This window comes from Dermacentor albipictus, chromosome 1 (genome assembly GCF_038994185.2).
Source record: "Dermacentor albipictus isolate Rhodes 1998 colony chromosome 1, USDA_Dalb.pri_finalv2, whole genome shotgun sequence".
Classification (NCBI taxonomy): domain Eukaryota; kingdom Metazoa; phylum Arthropoda; class Arachnida; order Ixodida; family Ixodidae; genus Dermacentor; species Dermacentor albipictus.
This window is the reverse complement of record NC_091821.1, coordinates 347636180-347655773: the sequence shown is the minus strand read 5'-3', so window position 1 is coordinate 347655773 and position 19594 is coordinate 347636180. Positions and strand designations below refer to the sequence as shown.

Genomic DNA, 19594 nt, shown 5'->3' with positions numbered 1-19594 from the left:
ATGAAGCCTGCATATGTAGATGCTGCGGCATCCGGTTAACCTCCCTCCATTTCTTTTTATTTTGGTCTTCTTGGCTCTCTTGGTGACCATTACTCGATAATTTTCAACCTGTAACAGTGTATCGTTGAGACTAAGGAAAACTTTTTCATTGAAAGGTGGAGCGGCCTAAAACTGTCCATACACCAAAGAAAGTATTCGAATGCAAACATGAATGCATAAAACTGTTGTTGCTTAAAGATATATAAAAGTGGCACAGCAGTAGTTGCAAGTAATAATGTTGCCTTCATCGCTAGCGCATGTCCCCTACAGTTAGCGCGAGCGTCATCAGAGAGCGACGCAGCCGGAACTGATAGCGGCTTGCCACGCTGGCAAAAAAAAGGAAAAAATACGAAAAAGAATTTGTCCTGTGTGCCAGTCGCATCTCGGATGAGGGCAATATTAGTTTTTCGCTCCCCTTATGCATTCGTTGTATAACGCTTTCTCTTCATTCGAATCTTTAGCTATATTTTGGGGTTTGAGGCTGTGTAGCGGCCCAATTTATCTCTTTCTCGCTGATAATAAGTAACAGCAACGTAAGCTTGCGCTGTTATTTCGCCTCTCGAACGAAACGAGGCATACTAGATGCCAATTTTCCCGCCTGATTGATGCATGGGCTCGTTAACGAGATTCCCCAAAATTAAAATGCCTGGGGTGATGAACGGCACCGTACTTTTATACAAGCATACGGCTCTAAATATATGAAATTATGAATCGAGTTACAAGTTCTGGATTATTTTGAGCGTTGCAATATTTTGTACCCTGGAACTGTGCCCTTCTATTCGAATAATGCTGCCACAACCGTATGAATTTTGCGCAGCTGGCGAAACCCATTCTGAACCAAAATGCAGATGGTTTCGGTTGCCAGTGCTCGCAATATATTTTCCTCATGGAAATATATTCTTCTGAATGCACCTACATGTGCTTCTTGGAGTGAGGCTACGGGGTCCAAATAACAGTCAGTAAAAACGCCATTGCCCTTGTACAAAAGTGTTTCGCTTTTCACGTCTATCTAATGTGATGAGCATTCTTAGGGTACTTCGTGCACTTTCCGGTGTCCATAAATCCGCGCAGGTACCTGACTGTTTTATTTTCAAGCACACTTGGGTCACTCTATAGTCCATAAATAGTCCAGTCACATTCGGCTGTAGCGGCAGCGTGGTCAACTTCACCTACAGCGCATCCAAGCAGCGGTTCTTCTTTTTCGCAGTTTTTTTCACGCGGATTCCATGGGTCGGATGCAGTCTTATGTGGAGGCTGGTATGGCTCGCTAGATCTTATCGCTGATTTGACTTGCTTCTGGTCATACAAGCGATCCCATCAAGATAAGTTGGACAGCGCTACTCTGCGCTAGATGCTTTGAAGACGAGCTATCTGCTGTGAACGACGTCATCATTTCCTACGAACTTTCGTCGGTGTTTGCTGGGCGTCTTTTTCGCACAGTCGCATTCGGTAGTAGCAGCAGCGTCGTGAACTTCACGTACAGTGCACCTAAGCAGCAGTTCTTCTGTTTCGCAGGTTGGTGATGTCAAGTTTGTTTGTGCTGCCGAGTGCTACTGTTTCCGCCCATTTAGTCAAGATAGCTGACGAATCGGACAACTGTCTTACCTGTCACTGAGAAATTACTACTGGTGTTTTGTCGATTGCCTACGTTGGATGTGATTTTTGTTGTCACAATAATCAGGCCTAAAAGCTAGGACTTTCAACACCGCGAAACCGGAGGGCAGAATATTGCAGTGTGTATGTTTAACTTTTAAGGCTGGCGGGCACTCCCGCAAGCCCGTTACTGGCGAAGGAGCACCTTCAGGTGAACATAATTACTTGGCTAGCGAAACGAAAGCTATGAATGCAAGGATATCTGCATTAAGGCCTCTGGTAGAGAAAGTTGATTCCCTTCTCCAGTTAGGGCTTGATAACTGATTTGAAGGCTTCAGTAGAACATTTACGTCGAATCAATATGACAAGGTGAATAAGCACCTGGCCAACCAGTTCCGGGAAATCACTGTGATTAAGGCACGCTTAAGTAGGGTTGAAAATACCACTGTTGAAAATAAAATCGTCGACTTGCAAAACCAGCTGAGTGACATTGAACAGAATGGACGGAGACACAATCTTGAAATGCACTGACTTCGCACAGTGATAATGAGAACTTGTTGGACAAGGTAAATGAGCTCACGAGACTTTTTGGTGTGTCCTCTTTGACGGAGCAGGAAATAGATGGAATACACCGAATGCCAACGAAAAGTGATCGAGTACCTGTTGTGCTGATACGCTATACATGTCTCGCGCAAAACGAAAGAAATCTGGCAAGAAATAGTAAAGCTGCTCAGCGTAAATCGCTCATTCATTTATTCGATCATCTCACGCCAAGAAACCAGTGTCCGTTGTGGTTGGCAAATCCTAGGGCTGACCACAGGGCAGCAGAAACGGGGTATCGGCTTGCTTGGCAGACAGGAGAAAAAGTCTCGTACGCTAAGTACTTGGTAAGCTGGCCCTACGTACTGAAAGTGAGGGCGATTAAGGCAAGATCATTGCTTCTAGTAACTATCATCAGCCGAGCAGTGCTTCCATGACTCGCTCGTGAATAGCTAGTGCATGTGGCCATGTCAACTCGAAACGATTGCTAGTGACTTCGTTCCTTTCCAAGTAGATTATTACAGTGCTGAGTGCTTTCGCAAACACATTGGAAAACTAATACAACGGGCGCAGAAAATGATCTCGGTATTTTGTCTTAATACTGGAAGCCTAAGATATAAAAGTGATGACATTTTTATTTATCACCATTCCATTGGAAGTACATGTGATGTACTTGCCTTCACATAAACTTGGTTTCACTATGCTCAGGATGTAATTCAATCTGATGGGTATTTCGATGGGTAACTTTTTTAGAAACAACCGTAGAGGTGGTGGCATTTCTCTATACTTTCGTCACGATATTTTGTATAATGTCTTTATTCAGTTTTGAGTGAAAATTATTAAGTGTTAGCGGTCGAATCATCTAATATCATATACAGGGTGTCCCTGCTAACTTTAGCCAGAGTTTTAAAATATATGCGGATGCCACGTAGCTGGACAGAACCAAGGTAATGTGAATAAGTACGTTTGCCTATGTCAATTAATCACAGGGAACACTGATCATGAGAAGGAAATTCATAGAAGAATAAAAATGGGTTGGATCGCATACGGCAGACATTGGCGGCTCCTGACTGGAAGGTGACCACTATCATTAAAAAGGAAGTTGTACAATCAGTGCATTTCACCAGTACTGATATATGGGGAAGAGACTTGGAGAGTGACAAAAAAGCTTGACAACAAGTTAAGGACCGGGCAAAGAGCGATGGAATGAAAATTGCTAGGCATAACGTTAAGAGACAGAAAGAGTGCGGTTTGGATCAGAGAGCAAACGGGTATAGAAGATATACTAATTGACATCAAGAAAGAAAAAATGGAGCTGGGCAGGTCATGTAATGCGCCGGTTAGCTAACCGTAGGACCATTAGGGTGACAGAATGGGTACCAAGAGAAGGGAAGCGCAGTAGAGGATGGCAGAAGACTAGGTGGTGCGATGAAATTAGGAAATTTGCGGGTGCTAGTTGGAATCGTTTGGCGCAGGACAGGAGTAATTGGAGATCGCAGGGAGAGGCGTTCGTCCTGCAGTGGACATTAATAGGCTGCTGCTGTTGATAATGATAATGCGAAACTGACCCTCCTTTATGTTTGCTGAGTTGTTGGATGTCCTTGCTGCTTTCTGTCAAATGCTGCGACTGATTGTAGGGATGGGTCTCGTCAGGCATTTTGCATTTTGCGCTTCTCCTATAGTGTACTGTAAAACTGCTACACTTTGGATAAAACTTCGGAAACTTCACTCATGGGTGGAACATCGTGTTGCTGTGCTGAGGAAACCGGATTAAAAGCCAACCTTTTGACTGAAATTGGTCACTGGGTATATTACACTACGTACATGCCACTCTTCTATGAACCTCTTTGGTGGAATCAAGATGACTGATAGCGCTTGAGTGCGTCTCGTCTTCTGTCCGTTTAGTCTCATGATTTGGCGTTAAACAAGAAGAAGAAGTAGAAGAAACTTTAATAAAGAATAGTCCGGCAGTTCTTGCTGTGGTGGCCTCAGGTGACGGCTCGCAGTCCTTGGACTCGAGCGGCATCTTCGGCGTGCCGGACGGCCCAGAGCTGGTCTGCCAGCTCTGAACTTCTGATAGCCGCCTCCCAGCGGCGGCGACGCCTACGGAGAAGGTCCCCGGCGGCGCCCGCATCCGGGGCAGCGTCGGGAAGAAGCGAGCTCGAGCCTTCTCCTACCCTGGCAACGGCCGCGATTATGGACGCGTCGCCAACGGAGCTGGTTTGATTACCGTTGTTGCCGGCACACTCCCAGAGCATGTGTCGCAGCGTTGCTCTCTGTCCGCATGTTTTACACGCGTCTGTTGAATATAAACGCGGATAGCAGTGGTGTAAGATAGCGGGGCTAGGGTAGGTGTGTGTCTGGAGCAAGCGTAACGTTATGGCCTCGTTCCTGTTCAATTTATCGTGCGGTGGCGGGAATGTGCGTCCTTCGAGTCTGTAGTGTTGGTTGAGGTGTCTGAACGTGGTTAGGCGATCGCCCCACGCCCAGTGTGCTTCTTGTTGTTGTGTTTCTGTTGTAGTGTCCCGATCCGGCAGATCCGATGCCCCGCTCTCGGAGGCGGAGGCGGCCACATAATCAGCGGCGGCTCGGCGTGTGAGACCTCGAGCCGTGGCGTGGGCCGCCTCATTGCTCGCGAGCGGAACATCGGTAAAAAAAATAAAAAAATAAATGGAGGCCGCCTCCCCAGAAGCAATGGCCACAACTGGTTAATGCAACGCACGGCAGTGGTTAGCCAATATTCCCGACAACGCTCCTTAAAAACGTCAAAGCACCCGACTCAGCAACGGCGAGCCGAATGCAGTGCAGAACTTCCACGACCCTGCTGCTGGCGAGAAGAATATGGGTAAATAACACTTGGGAAGTCCCAGAAAGCCCTGAGAACCGAGTTGGCATTTAAGTGAGAGACATGACGCTCTCGCTGGCTATTCTCTGATCCTCGTCATGCAAATTACTGTACATAAATCTAATTTTCTCGTTTCTCCGGACTTCTCTTTCGCCTGGCACAAGGAACGGCACCAGCACTAGAATCTACGTCGCCACTTGGACCCCACGCCACCCCCCCCCCTTTCGCAACACTATCTGCCGCTCTTCAACGACGGGAAGAATCGTTTGTTTATCCGGTTCTGAACGGAATCGAACCCGTCTCATATACACTCAGACGGAAGCCACGCGCGCACTTCGTGGTGGCGCCGCTAGATGGCGCATCGTGCACCGAGGGAAGCTCGAGAGAGGAACACGGCTGCAGTAGACGCCTCATACATGACGCGTTTCGGCAGTGGCAGTACAGTGTGTCGCTGCAATTGTTAATCGCATTAAACCTCGGCAGTCTTTCTGAGTTGGTTACTGCTGGAATGTTTTATTCTTTTAGCGCGAAGCTTTTTATTCTGCTGTGTATTTGTACCCGTTCTTCGCCAATCCTACAGAATATATCTTTTCCTCGGTGACACAAGAGGTTGTAGAATCCTTAAACATACTTATATATTTGCCGTACTTGCGCGCACCTGTCATGACCATTCTTCCCTCGACATAAAAGAGGGAGAAAGAAAAGGCTGGGAGGTTAACCAGGTTCACAGCGTAAACGCGTCGCACTATGCAGGCACCTGATAAGGTGTTCGCACGCCCGCATAGCTTGTGAACCGTGTAGGGGATAAATATCAACATTACAAGGCATCAAAGTGGTGACCTGTGCGATGCATAAACATAAAAATTCTGAGAGTTTAGAAGTTTCATACGATGACATTAAAGACAACATGTAGGAATTGGGTTTGGTTTCATAGCATTTATATAATCCGGGAAGGGGTGGGGGAGGAGGGCACGAGAACTTCGCTTCGCATGGATTATATCATTTGCCTTGGATCTACACAAGCTTTTTCCTTCCTTCTTTTTTGCTTCTATAGTATTATTATTTAGCGCCATTCCCTCAAATAGATATAGTTTTATAGAAGCCGACATAAATGCTCGGGTCTCGATTCGTGGGATATGTTTTCTTTGAAACTCTACTCATTTTGCATCATATTTCGCTCCAAGCAACTGAGCATGCTGACAGCAACAATAAGTAAGGTCGCTTCGTCGCATGAGCCAATGACACTTTGCAAAAAATGACGAAAGCGGAATGAGTCATCAAATAAGCATGGCCCCTGTGTCTTGTCCACAGATAGACACCTAAAGCTTTAGGCACGTGGCTCATGTGCGATGAAAATATTTGAACTATAGTTAGGTGCCAATGGCTTATATACGGGAAAAAGCGCTGCCTGTACATGTTACATGTCATATTTTCTTGCCGATACTCAAACACAGCAAGACGAATTACTAAATGGAATAACACACTTCAACGAAGCCTCGAAAAATGAATTAATACTTCTTTTCATCCCAGCAAAGGAAGAGCGCTTGGGCACGATCAATCACCAACTAGCTCAAGTTGGCAGATTGTCGGAGTTCATTACTGCTATAAGCAGAAGACAGCTTCGCAAATTGTAATTTCATGCTATATATGTTGAACCAAGGGTGTATTGTTCAGGGGTTCACTAGAGATATCTCGCTTCAAAATTGTGCAGGTCGGACTGCCCGTGGGTCACACAAATGATTAAATCACTAGCCCCATTCTGCCTCGACCATTGGTTTGAGGAACATATATAGTTACCGCAGCTATAGATATGATGCGAAACCGTAGCCCATAATTCATCCGAAAAAGAAAGTCTTTTCTCAATTCCTTACCCCTTCCCGTCTGCCGCTTCCCTATCCGGCCAGGCATATCGGAACGACCAGCGGTGAAAACCCCCGCGGGACTTAAAAAAAAAAGAAATAAAAGGCTCGAGCGTTTGCGTTTTTCCCACATTCTGAGTCTAATGGTTATCTGCGCATATTTTCTTATTTCTCCCTTCGGCGCAACTATGCGTATCAGTTTAATGCTCCAGGAGCAGCAGCCGTTCCGGAAGCGGTGCGCACATTTTAGAAGCCGTGGAGCGGCCATCGCGCTGGCCAGTAATGACTTCCAACTTCAAGATGATAACGCAAATCGGTGTTGTTTCTCGGAGCGTGCACCTTGTTTCGGCGGAGAGGTAATGGCTGCGCAAGAAGCAGGCTGGGGCTGCGGCTTTGGCGATTTCGGTAATGGTAGCCCGGAGTTCATCTAGTTAACATCGCACCGCGGCTACTGGCATGAATGCAGGAGCTGAAAGAACGCGCGTGTTCGGCAGCAGGCACCCATTATTTCATTTAAACGTTTTTTTGTAATTCCACAGTTTACCATTACCTCATGTCGCGCGTTTCATGCCTCTGTGCTGACCAGTCTGCGCGCTAACCGCTGGTTTGTTTGCAGCGTCTTGTTTAACGGCAAGCTGCTCCCTTACCGCGTAAGCCGATCTCTCAAGCTCATGTATAGCGATCAGCACAGATGAGAGGGAGTGCAAAATATATTACGTACAGCTGCGGTTCATTGCAGTCATTTTAAGCCAGAACTGACAGCTGCCGCGCAGTCTTTATAAGGTGTCTCGGCCATTTTTTTCGTTAAACAAGAGAACGATATTAGCACTGCCACGCACTATGCTGGTTGCATATATTCGACCTCAATAAGCCTCAGAATTGGCTGTGCGAAAAGCTTGTTCAGGTGTGCTTTCTAACTCACGTGGTGGCATGAAATATTCAGTCATTACGAGTGCTTGCTAAGCATCCGTCACGGGGCACGCTGAGTCACATCTTACTTATTGCCATCACTTATATTAATGATCGGTAGACATTGTACTGAGGCGTAAGAGAACAGACCCGTCAGAAATTGATGATGTAAGGCGTTTTGCGACGTAAGGGGGCGAAAAAGTGATAAATGAAGACATATAAAGGTGTGCTTTTCGATATGCCTGTATCGTGTTGACACACAGCTCAAATTCATTCTAAAATCTTAAACCCCTGCCCTTCCCACAATTTTATTTTGCATCCCTAAAGAGCTTGAAAATTTTCATTCTATGTAGGAGGAGGAGGAGGAGGAGGTGGAGGAGGAGAAGGACGACGAAATAAATAAAGAAGGCAGGGATGTTAACCAGAAATTCGTCTTGTTGGCTACCCTACTCTGGGGGGCGGAGACGAGAAAGGAAAGATAAGATAGAGAGAGAGAGGGCAGGGGGAGGAAAGCCGCAGTGAGCTTGCGCAGGCACGCAGAGGGTCTGAGCAAGTCAAAGGCGTTCACATAGGCCCTTCGCCCTCAAAAAAGACAAAAGTGCCTTCACAGCTCTGTGGGCCGACGACCGATGGGGACGGTCTTCAAGTATCACCTGCACAGACAACGGCCGATCTTCCAGTCATCGCAATTCGATAGACAATGTTTGTCTCAGCAACTGAAGTCGATGACAATGGCTCAATAAATGTTCGACGTTCTCTTCCATGCCACAGACGTTGCATGCAGCACTGCCGGTCATTCCAATCAAAGTAGTCTATGCCTTCGTGAAAGCCACTCCCAACCACAGCCGGTATAGAAGCGATGCTTCACGTCGGTGAAGCCCTGGTGGAGGTCGGAGTTGGAGGGAAGGGTTCAGTTCGCACAGCTTGGTGCGCCTTATATTTCGGGTGTTCAACTCTGATAAAGAGAGATTGCGAGCCAGGTGACGAAGCTGCCTTGCAGCGTCTGTCCTGGAAAGAGGAATGGGAACGCTTTTTTGTTCTTGATGGGACTCTCGGGCAGCTTTGTCTGCTTGATCATTTCCAGTGATCGCGCAATGGCCAGGTAGCTAATGGAAAATAATTTCGTGGCCTTTCTGGTGGACGTCGTGATGAAGTTTGACAATTTCGTATGTTAGCTGTTCTGTGTAAAGCCGGTCTCGAGTCGAAAAACACGGCCAATGTACCAGGACTTTCTGTACCAATAAATTGAAGTGCACTGCGCAGCGCCGCGAGTTCTGCGGCCGTAGACGTCGTGACATGTGACATCTTGAATCATAGTGTTGGTCCTCTTGTCGGTAAAAACACAGCACTCCCAGAACTGGTCGATGTGGCTGCTCCGTCAGTACAGATGTGTAGGTGGCTACTGTATTTCTCGTACAAGAGCCAGCTCAATTGTTTTAGTCCAAGTGGTGGCAGATTTGATTTTTGCTGAAATACTTTCTGAAGAACTTGTGCTTGGTCGCGTCACTGCTTGAGAGCGTATGAGATTGGCCCTTTCTCAGACGACGTCTCCTACTCGCTTCACTCCTAGGCTTTAGAACTGAACCTAATAATACCATGCTTGTATGGCATAACATGGTAGCGCAAATCAAACGTTGGCGAGAACCATGCTCATAGATTTTACATTATGTGCGTTGAAGGCTACTTTTCATGTCGGAGCGTTCCTTGCAATTACCAATGCGTTTCAGGCGAGTCGTTGAGAAAAGTTGTGAAGGCGGTGAAGTTGTGAACGTGGAATTAGCGCAGTTAACGACTCCGTCAAAGTGATGGCATTCTTGCTCGTCAGCAGCACGCAGCGCAACATGTGACATAAAAAGGAGCTCATCACTGGCTCTCGCAGCGGCCTCAAAAAGTTTCTGAAGCCTGGCAGCAAGATTAGCAGCACGTCTGTGTTATTTGCACCTCTGCTCGCGGTTTCAGAGAGACAGGGAGAGGCGGAAGGAAAGACAGACAGAATAATCAGACTTTTCCCAGTTTGTTACTTGCACGTGCAGAGGGGATTGGTGTGTGAAGCTGGGAGACACGAATCAAGATCAGTCGCATGCACGATACAAAGTCCAGCTTACCTACACTCGGGCACTCAATTCTGTCGCCTTCATGTACTGTAGAAGAGCTCTCGTGGCTACCTGGGCTGATGAGCTTTGATGCCAAGCTCCCAGTATACGTTTGCTTCCGTAAAATGACGTTCGTCTTGTCGCTTCAAGGCACGCTGGAGAGCCTGGCGTTGTTTGCCTAAGCAGGAACATTGGCAGAGGAAATGATAGCCTCTTCACACCTGCACTTAGCGCATATTAGTGAGTCTGTCATTCCAGAGCGATAGCCGTATGAGCTACTGAAAGCCTCTCCAACCAACAGACGACACAGAAACGTTGGGCCACAACGTGGCATATGTAGTTGTGACTTCAATTTTAATGGCTGAGTGCGGCAGTGTAAGCGATAGTTGGAGTACCGAGGAGTATTTCAATGCACGTCCTTGTCCTATTGTGTCCTTAATCCGTAGTCATACAGTGCAGTACCAGTGTGAAACTCTGCTCAATTAGCAATATATTCATGTCGAAACCATTGTAGCACAGCCGGAGGTCCCACCGTGCCCACTTATAGCCTGGCCAGGAGGCATGGAAAGCACTTTTAATGCCTTTTAAATATGACTGGCTTGTGCGAGTGCCTTTGCGTGGTGCTGCCCGCGTACGTGAGTACGTTCACAGCTATTATCTCTCTCTCTCTCTTTTGTATATTCTCCTGTTTCACCCTCCCTGCGTAGGGTAGCCAAGCAGATGCCTTTTCTGGTTAACATCCCTGCATTCTCTCTTCATTTTTTTCTCTCTCTCCCTCCCTCTTTTTCGCTTTGTGCAACTTCACCGCTCTCAGCAAACCTGAAAACTGGCACTAAACATAAAGCATTGGACAGCACAATCACACATATGTTGCAACAGAACTGGTTGTTGGCTTAGTTGGTGTTTGCTAAAAGACATGCTTTTTGCGGCAAGTTAAAGGACACAAAAAAAGGAAGACGCATAAAAGACAACACGGGTGGCACTTTCAACTGATTTAGTTTTGGCGGTAACCCAGGAATACATATACACATACACGCATGCGCAGGCTGTTCGCGAACCTATGTTAACCAGCGGTCGAACAATCTCGTTTCCGATTTGTAGAGCAAGACAGATGTATCGCTAATGCAACTTGAACCTTTATTTTTTATATACTAAGCTTCCATTATCTCACGTGATATTTGGTTTCTTTTTCTACCAACAATCACAATCCCATGAAAATGTGGTTTGGACATGCAGGCCTTGCAGAAATAAATCAAACAACACGTGAGCTAATGGTAGCCTATTATATAAAAAAGAAGGGTTCAAGTTTCGTTAGGCATACATTTGTCTTGCTCTACAAGTCGGAAACGAGATTGTTCGACCACTGGATAACATAGGTTCGTGAACAGACTGCGCATGCGTGTGTTTAACCTAGATAACCGCCCAAACTAAATCAGTTGGAAGTGCCGTCCGCGTAGCCTGCTATGTGTCTTCCTTTTTTGTTTGTGTTTTAACTTGCGGCAAAAAACATGTCCTTTAGTGCAATTACAATACCCAACTCATTAACGGGCAAACATCGCGAAATTTCTTCGAATATCGGGAAATTGCCCTGCACGAGCGCTGCGTTCCGAATATGCAGTCCACCACTATGTCAGTCGCGAGGGCGTCTATTATGTGCCGAAAGCACGCTACTATCCAGAAAAAAGTACAGACAAGCGTCCAAACCATCTAGACTACCACAACTGCTGCAACGACCGCAATCAACCACAACACGAAGCAAGGATCTCGGCTCACTCGGCAGAGGGTATTCGCAAAGGGTATATATACAGCGAAGCCAAAGCGGTAGAGCAAGAAAAGAACAAGAAAGGAACAGGAACCACCCCGAAGGAGGCTCGAGTTTCCGGACACCGACATCGACGCCTTTCATGTAGCCGCTGTTATCGTTTGGTTCGCTAGCTTGTTCCCTTCGTGGATGTCTCTCGAGGCGCTCCTTGTAGCTCGCTCGTTTTCGTCCTATAAGTTCGCAGATCCCATGCTTTATCTGTTTCTATATTTTTCCTCCTGGTTCTAACGCAAGAAAATCCTCCCACTTCGCACGAAGCTAACTTGCACAAATGCATCCTCTACAGTATAGCACAAACTGGACGAAAGTTGAAGCAGTGATCAAACAAGCTTTCAGAGATCTCTTCCCTCCGCTTGCGGGCTTCCTGCTCCGTTGGCTGCGGGCTTTGCATCCTTGCCTTGACCCGTATCCTCCCGTAGGTACTCTCTCCTGCGGCAGCACACACTTTCTATCTCTCCCCGTCTTTCGCTAAGTTTATTCTTGCGGTTCCTGGCAGTGCAAGGGTGATGAAAGGCGACTCCTGAAGCCGGGCTTCCACGAGACGGCGGCTTCGTATAGCATCTTTAGCTTCCTCCCCAGAGGAATGTGTAAAGAAGTGGCCATTTTCCAGGCTCTGCAGAGGTCCGGCAGCGAGTTTCTAGACGATGCTGAGGTTGTTGTCAAGAAAACTCAAGAAAAAGAACAAGCGTAAGCGTTTCGTATATTCAAAAAAAAGAAAGAACGGAAAACGCACGAAAAAGTATATGATGGTAAAAAAGCGGGACGCCGTGGAGGCGCGGGTTTAGACGCCGTTTGACGTGACCTGATTGCCCGAGTCAAGCGGGATTCGGCCTGAATAGAAGCAGCGAGCCCTTCCCCGCTGCGGTTGTCGATTCGGTCGCGGCAGTTGCATTTGTTGGGCGTATACCGCAGCAAACAACGAACAGGCGGTATTCGAGTAGGAGGATTTTGTGTTGCTGCTCAGAGTTCGCGATATCCATGGTGGCTCTTGAGCAAGTAAATATCACCACTATAAGAGAGCCAGGCGAATGCTAGCTCGGCAGCAAGTTAATGCGAGTAAGAGAAAGAGACTTATGGTGAACGAACGTCAGCTGCCCCAGGACAACAGATATGATTGTAAAGGCAGTGATTTTCTGCAATGGTCTAAGTTGTTCATTCTCTCCTTTTCTCTGCTTAAAAATGAGATTCGTCTGTCTTTTGCAACTAAATCCTGTATAATAGCCTTCAGCTTCCATTTTATACCTCTGATATTATTACTATTCGTCTTTATTTGACGTCACTTTCTTCCTTGCGAATATTATCTCGTTTTGTTTTAGTTTTTCTCTTTCGTAGTTGTTTTGTTTTTGGTAAAGGTTCTTAGCAGTTAGCGCTTCTGTAATTACCTTTACCGCTTTCGCGCTTTTCGTAAGTGTAGCCTCGATTGAGTAAACTGAATAGCTAGGTGAAGCAGAATGCCATGTGCATAACAAAGCATGACGTAACTGTAGCCATTGTGAGAAAGACGTAGAAAGTGACCTGTAAATGACACTGTGACTGAGAAGAAATTATGTTTATGTAATGTTTTTTTTGTTCTTATGTTCCAGTTCGGCATGTTACAAGCTTCAGGCAATGCACCGAAGGCATCGCGAACGTCTACCAAGCAGCCTTTGCACTACAACTAGCGTATTGTCGTTCAGAGGTGAGTTGGCGTCCCTATCCCGATTAGTTAATCTATTCGCCATTTTGGCCAGCTCGCTTCTGGCCGATTCACTTCTACTGTTATGCTCTGTTCTGATGCCAGACGCCAGCGCGTTCCGCTTTAATTTCGATGCCTTCTATTGCGATGGTAATTACACGGACACTCGAGGCGCGTTCACGCCGCCACCATGCTGCCTTGATATTGACTGCGCATGCACGGACCGCGCGTGATGGCCTAGTCCATGAAGACGCGCCGTGCGATTGGCTGAAAAAAAGAATAAAAAATCACCACGAAAGCACTCCGTACAGGTGATTAACCAGCAAAGCTGATACGTGTGGCCGCGGTGTTTACCACGGGGTTAATGCCCATGGTTCATTAAGCGACGGCTTGATAGGCTGCCGGGTCCTCGGTACGCAGTTGCTGCTTGCCCTCGACTGCACGAGCCTGTTCTTGGGCCCGGGCTGCAGCATCGACATGGCGTAGACGAGCTCGTTCCCGGCTCTGTACTCGGCGTTGCTGGTCGAAAGCTGCCTGCTCCTCCACAGTACGTATGACGCGTGACCTACCCATTCCGGAGCCAGAGAGAAACTGCTGCTCGGCTGCGACGAAGAGCAGCGACGTCTCTACTGGCGCAACCAATCGCGCGCCTTTATTTTTATTCTTTTCCCGTATGCACATAGGGTTGCGCCGGATGAATCTTTGGCGTACAGGTGACGGACATACATACGGACGGACGAATCTGCTAGCCATATACAGCTTTGCTGTAAAAAAAAAAAGGCAGAGACAAGCGGACGCGTCAACACGCTCCGCTCAAAAGGCTCTGCTTGAGCCTGGGCAGCGTTCTAGCGGTTTCGGCTTCCACTGCTGGCATGAATGTTGGGTGCACACGCACTAACGTTTCCGCTAAATATCTGTGTGCGTGTCGCGCCGTAGTGCACCCACTGGCATGAATGCAAAGCGCTCTAAATGCCAAGACAAGCCTATCTAATCCTTTGTTTGAGCGCTGACAAAGGCCGATGGTTTTCAGTCGGTCCGATCTGGTCTATACCATCGATTTGCGAGGGCGGTAACGCAGCTGCCTGTGTCCTTCGTCGCGCCAGCGTTGTGACACGCCTGTTTTCTGCCAGGGTGCTGTTCCTGCTGCGCAAAAGAAGCGGGCTCACGTGCTGCGTTACGCCATGTCGCCTCCACGCATTGTTACAACGCCGCGAGCGTAGCTCAAGCGCAACGCTATAACTAGCTTTTGCTTTCAATGCATCGTAATTGAGTGAAATTGCCAATTTTATTTTATTTTTTAAGCGAAGTTTTCTACGCGCACCCTCCAGGACTTTTCTGACCATTGCTTCTGTAGCTACTGTCTTGCTGAATAGTCTATATACTGACCGGGCAGCGTTCAAATATGGAATCGATTTCTATGTAGCCCCTATATATAGTACTCCCAAATATATGCACCACTGTCTAGCTCTCTTCTCTAAGGAATTATGCAAATAAACAACAAATGGTGCGTAACTGCCCTGAATACAACAAATGTTCTCCTCCGAGTGCATAATTCATTTATGAAGGAGAATCTTTTGATGCCTTCTTTATACCTGGCTTTGGCATGTCTGCTCGATTGGCTTCTTGCTGAATAAAGTGGGTTGTCCCGGAAATAGTGTATTAATAAACTGAGCTGACCGTGGAGATGGCGTGATGAAAAGTGCGCCAACACAGGCGATTCACGAGACCCCGGATTAGAGTCTGCGGTTGCGCGAAGTCCTGGGTCACATGGGTCACGTGGTGGGTGCTTCCGCGTCCTATACCGATTTTCAATACAGGCACGTAAAGGCTGCAAAAAAATTGTAGGCGATGAAGAGCGTTATAGCGTTTCTTCCATCTCGCCAAGAAACCTTCACTTCACAAAAAATCCAAAATTTGCTTTGGATATACGTAGTGTTTTAAGACTGTAATGACGTGCTGTAATTCCGCGTGGTTGCCCTAAGTTTGGCTTGTACAATATCTAGTCCTCTCCCACGCCTCTCCTCCACCACCATCCACGGAACTCGTTAAATCCACATTAGGTATACGTTATGCAGGACAACGATTTTGTAGCGATGCCTTTTTCTACTCTATTTGTTCTCCCGCTTTTCGCTCTTCTTCAGTACGCGGTCAGAGTGACACTCTACCAGCGTTATCAATGGAATCGATTGGTCATGAACGGTGGATGATAACAGTGGCATAGAATCTAGCGAAAGGAATCGCTTCAAAATCGCAGCCCTATATTTAATGGTAATGCCGCATCCTTCAGCACATCAGACACGAGCTTTCTTATCGTTTGTATACCATTGCATAGCTCACCAATGTATGCTACAAATCCGGAAAACTACAGTAGAAGTGGTCCAGTTTCCAAAAGCAAGGCGTTGAGCATGTGCTGGTATGTGTGCGCACACGCCGAAGACAGTGTGAACGCGTTGGCCACCTTGCCGAAAGCTGCAGGTGGTTCTGGCGGCTCAACAAACTGCTTAATTCAACCACGCTCCAAAGAACAACGCGCTACAGGCCTCGCCGCGCCGTCTCCCCTCTTTCCGTTACTAGCCATTACTCTCCGTTCGCAAAATGTATTCGCTTATTTCTTTTTCTTTTTTTGACCGAAGAATAAATTCTGTTTTAAGCTTTGTCTCGCGCCCATTACTCACAGGTTGGACGTTTCAGGGAAAGAAAGTTTAGGCGAGCTGGGTTCCCGCTAATCTTTCGTTTCTTTTTAATCTCGTTCGAGGTTTTCAACTTTCACATTTATGGCTACACGTCTGCCTTTTCTCACTTCCTCTACTTCTTCCTATTCGTTGCTTGTCTTCGGTGCTGCGTTCCTTCGCGTCGCTGGATAAACTTTCGCACGCTCGTGTGCTCGCGGACGAACGAGCGATGGACAAAATTGAACGCAGTTTGTGCGAGAAGACAAAGGCTGTACGCCGGGCGTTCTCGCGCGATCGCTAGAAATTTCGAAAGAGAGCCAACAAAGTGCAGCCAAACCATTCGACAGGGACGCTTATAAATGATGCACGCGCACCGCGGTCGCCTACGCCGGAACGAAACGACGGGCGACGAGAGTTTGTTGGGGGGCGTATAACTTGGTATTCCTGGCGATCTTGTCGAGGGACGTTGGCTCGATTACCATCGAAGATAAAACTCCGGAAATTGAACACGAGGCGTCGATACTGCGCGGGAAGCCGTCGAGTCTATTCTAAACGCGGCGTTGTAAACAGCCATCGCGGTACGTGGGTAACGTGCGAAATGAACGTTCGAAGATTTCGGATGGAAAACATGTACATCCGTTTCAGGAAGTCGAAACGGAATGGACTTATATCGGATTCAAACGCGTTGAGTTCCTGGACAGATGCGCAGAAGTCGCTCGTGATGCCCGCTAAATGGATTAATAGATGGAGATAGTGCTGCTATGCCGTGGTTTGTTTACTTATCTGGGATTACCCTGTCCCCCAATTCGTACAAATGGTGTCCGTTGCTGTAATGAACTCCCGTGAGCTCGCGTCACGTAATGTGATGACACTCATATGCCAATGCTGCGCGAGCGCTATGCTTGACACTTCGCATCCGCTTTCATTTGCATGCTTTAGACAAAACATGGCGTGTTCTAACTTTTAGGGGACTATGCTGAAAACTGCCGAATTCCGCCATAGTATTAAATTCTCCCATTGTGACATTTTGAGCCAATCAGAGGTGGCGTAGCGGGCCTCTGAATCAATCATAGCTAACAAAGCGGCGAATTTGACAATATGGCGGATTTTTAAAATGTCTGGAATAGCACCCCTGTGCGTGATGTTGCTTCAAATCCCGTGATCATCTATGACTGCACGCCGCAATGGCCTCTGCATGCTTCATAATTTCGAAACTACTGCCTCAAACGGACAATTCTCAAAATTCTGAATGATATGCAGGAGTCGCTGTATGTTACTAGTTAGATATGCACGAAAAAGCAATAATGGAATAGTATGTTGTGTTGCAAGGAATATCCAGGAACATCTGAAGAAATACGGCAGTACATCGATAAAACTTTATTTAAATAAGCCTCGTGTCTCTATAATGTTCAGAGGAAAGCAGACGCCGGTCTCTTAATGTGCTTGTCACGATGAAGATATTGCAGCGTGTCTATCTTTGATAATATAAACCAGGTCATAACGTATAGAGAATTTCCAGCTTCTTGACGAAGGCTGGCTCGCAAAGAACACAAAAGTGTATTTGTCATTTCAAGTATATGTCACAATATGTACGAGTAGGTTTGTATTCTGTACATGGACATCCACACAATCAAACCGGCAATGCGCAAGCTGTTTTTTTTTTTTTTGCGTAGCACGCAATGCACTCTCCCGAGGAAACCTGCGCAAAAATAAAAAAAAATATTTTACCGCCATTTCTTGTAGTGCTGCTATACCCGAGTGCTCGGCAGCGAAAATGACGCAAGCAACGCACAATCTTGACAGAATGCCACTGCCCGGCTTGTCCACCAGAAAGGAAAAAAAAAAAGAAATAGCAGTTTCAGTTTTCTTTACCCTCCATTCGAGGCAGATGGTGTGCGTTAAAATTGGCCAGACCAATCACTCCAATCGCGCCTAACCACACAATGCAATTTGCCCAAACGGATTGTCAAAAAGAGTGCCCCACAAAGCCGCTAGCTGATGCTGCGAATTTATAGTGTTGATACTGAAAGTTTTGCTTAAATCTCCTTGCGGCATCCTGGGTTCGCTAAATGGTGGTATGTACGTCGAAAAAAAGTAGCTCGAGCCAAAAATTAAAATGATAACTGTAGTATCTTTCATTCGACGTCCAGAGGCTTGCAGATAGGGTATGTTAATCGAACACGTCTGCCATATAGCGCCTGCGTACTTCGTAATAGGCGCAGTATGTTCTTTTCTCATTTTTTTATACAATAGCGGCTCCGGTAGAATACAAAAAATGTTTCTAGTATATACAGGTGCAACACCGTTTCATGCAAGTATTCAGTAACATTATTTTCTTTACGAAGAGCCCACTTGAACCTATGTGTTGAAGTCAGTACGCCCATCACGTCTGAGGCATTTTTAGTAAATGCATGTGTTTGTGTCCATAGCGAGGAAATGTCCATAGCGAGTAACCGAGAGAGATAGTGAGAGATGTAGAGAGAGGAGGATGAACCCAAGGGCATATTCCTACTCATTACACTTTAAGTTCAGGGGGCTCGTTCGAGCTCTATCTTGTCAAGTTTAATAGTCTGTCCTGTCCTTGCACTGGAGAAAGCCATATGAAGCTTATAGATTAGATAAACGCAATACAACGTCAACAAGCATACATCTTTTTACAGATAAAGCCACAAAAGCAAATCAGCACTTCCTTGAAATCTAATTCGAACAGAGGAAGCGTCTCTCAGGAGATTTCGGGCTGGGGTGGCTCTTACCTCTTCCGTAACCTATTACTGGGGATCAGAACCTAAGAACCTTAAGAAATGCCTGAAATTCTCTGCTCCTAAGTCTGTAGCGTATGCTTGACATCTTATGTTGCTGTGGCCCCCGACAAAGGCCACAAGAGAATAAAAGGCGCAAAGATGCCATTATATGGACATACGCCTCCCGATTACGAACACGTAATTATGGACGATACGTCCTACGTACAGGACACTTATGGGGTTCTTTACGAAGAAGGACTGCAAGTATTTAATTCAATTAAATTCCGTGCGGCAAACTATGCCATAAAAAGGGGGGAAAACACTTTCTTGAAGAAAAATTGTCGTTCCTGTTGTACGTAGCCTTCTGAAACGTATTCAAACTATCTTTTGTGGACCATGGACAAGGTCGATGTATGCTGTTGCCGTCAGATTTGCTGCCGATTCTATATTTACCGTATCAAGCAGTTGTCAGCCATTCGACCAGCAAGAAGCTAACAACGCATAATGTCCTCCTTTTCATGTCCCAAAGGATCTGAATACGCTAGTGAAGTTACTATAGATGTTGACACGTCTTATGAGCGAGAACGTTAACGTCCGTGGAAGGAATAGGGACAGTTCGATACGACCGAGACCTGCGTAGTAGCGGCGAGACGAGCTTTCCTTGCTCAAGCGCGATGTGCGAAAGTTTGGGCAACAAAACTGGACACATAAAGTAGTATAAACAGGGCTCTGTGAAGAAGACGAGAAATGACAGGAATAACAAGACACGACGACGGCGGATCTGCGGCGACAGCACCCCCCCCCCC

At 46.7% G+C, this 19594-nt stretch overlaps 1 protein-coding gene across 3 annotated transcripts in view; it reads left to right on the top strand.

Moving 5' to 3' along the window:
• Nucleotides 1-1424: 1424 nt before the first annotated feature.
• The window catches only part of LOC135920448 (lachesin-like), a 243778-nt gene continuing 225608 nt past the window's right edge, over nt 1425-19594 (top strand). Inside the window, exons 1-3 of one of the 3 annotated variants that reach the window (XM_065454965.1) lie at nt 1512-1554; nt 13284-13378; nt 13796-13922. Coding sequence is in view for 1 of the 3 variants with exons in the window: in XM_065454917.1 (XP_065310989.1) it covers nt 13309-13378 (70 nt within the window). In the remaining 2 variants the exon portion in view is untranslated. Of the gene's footprint in view, nt 1555-13283; nt 13379-13772; nt 13923-19594 lie in introns of those variants that run through there. The other 2 variants (XM_065454917.1, XM_065455042.1) reach the window with 2 other exon arrangements.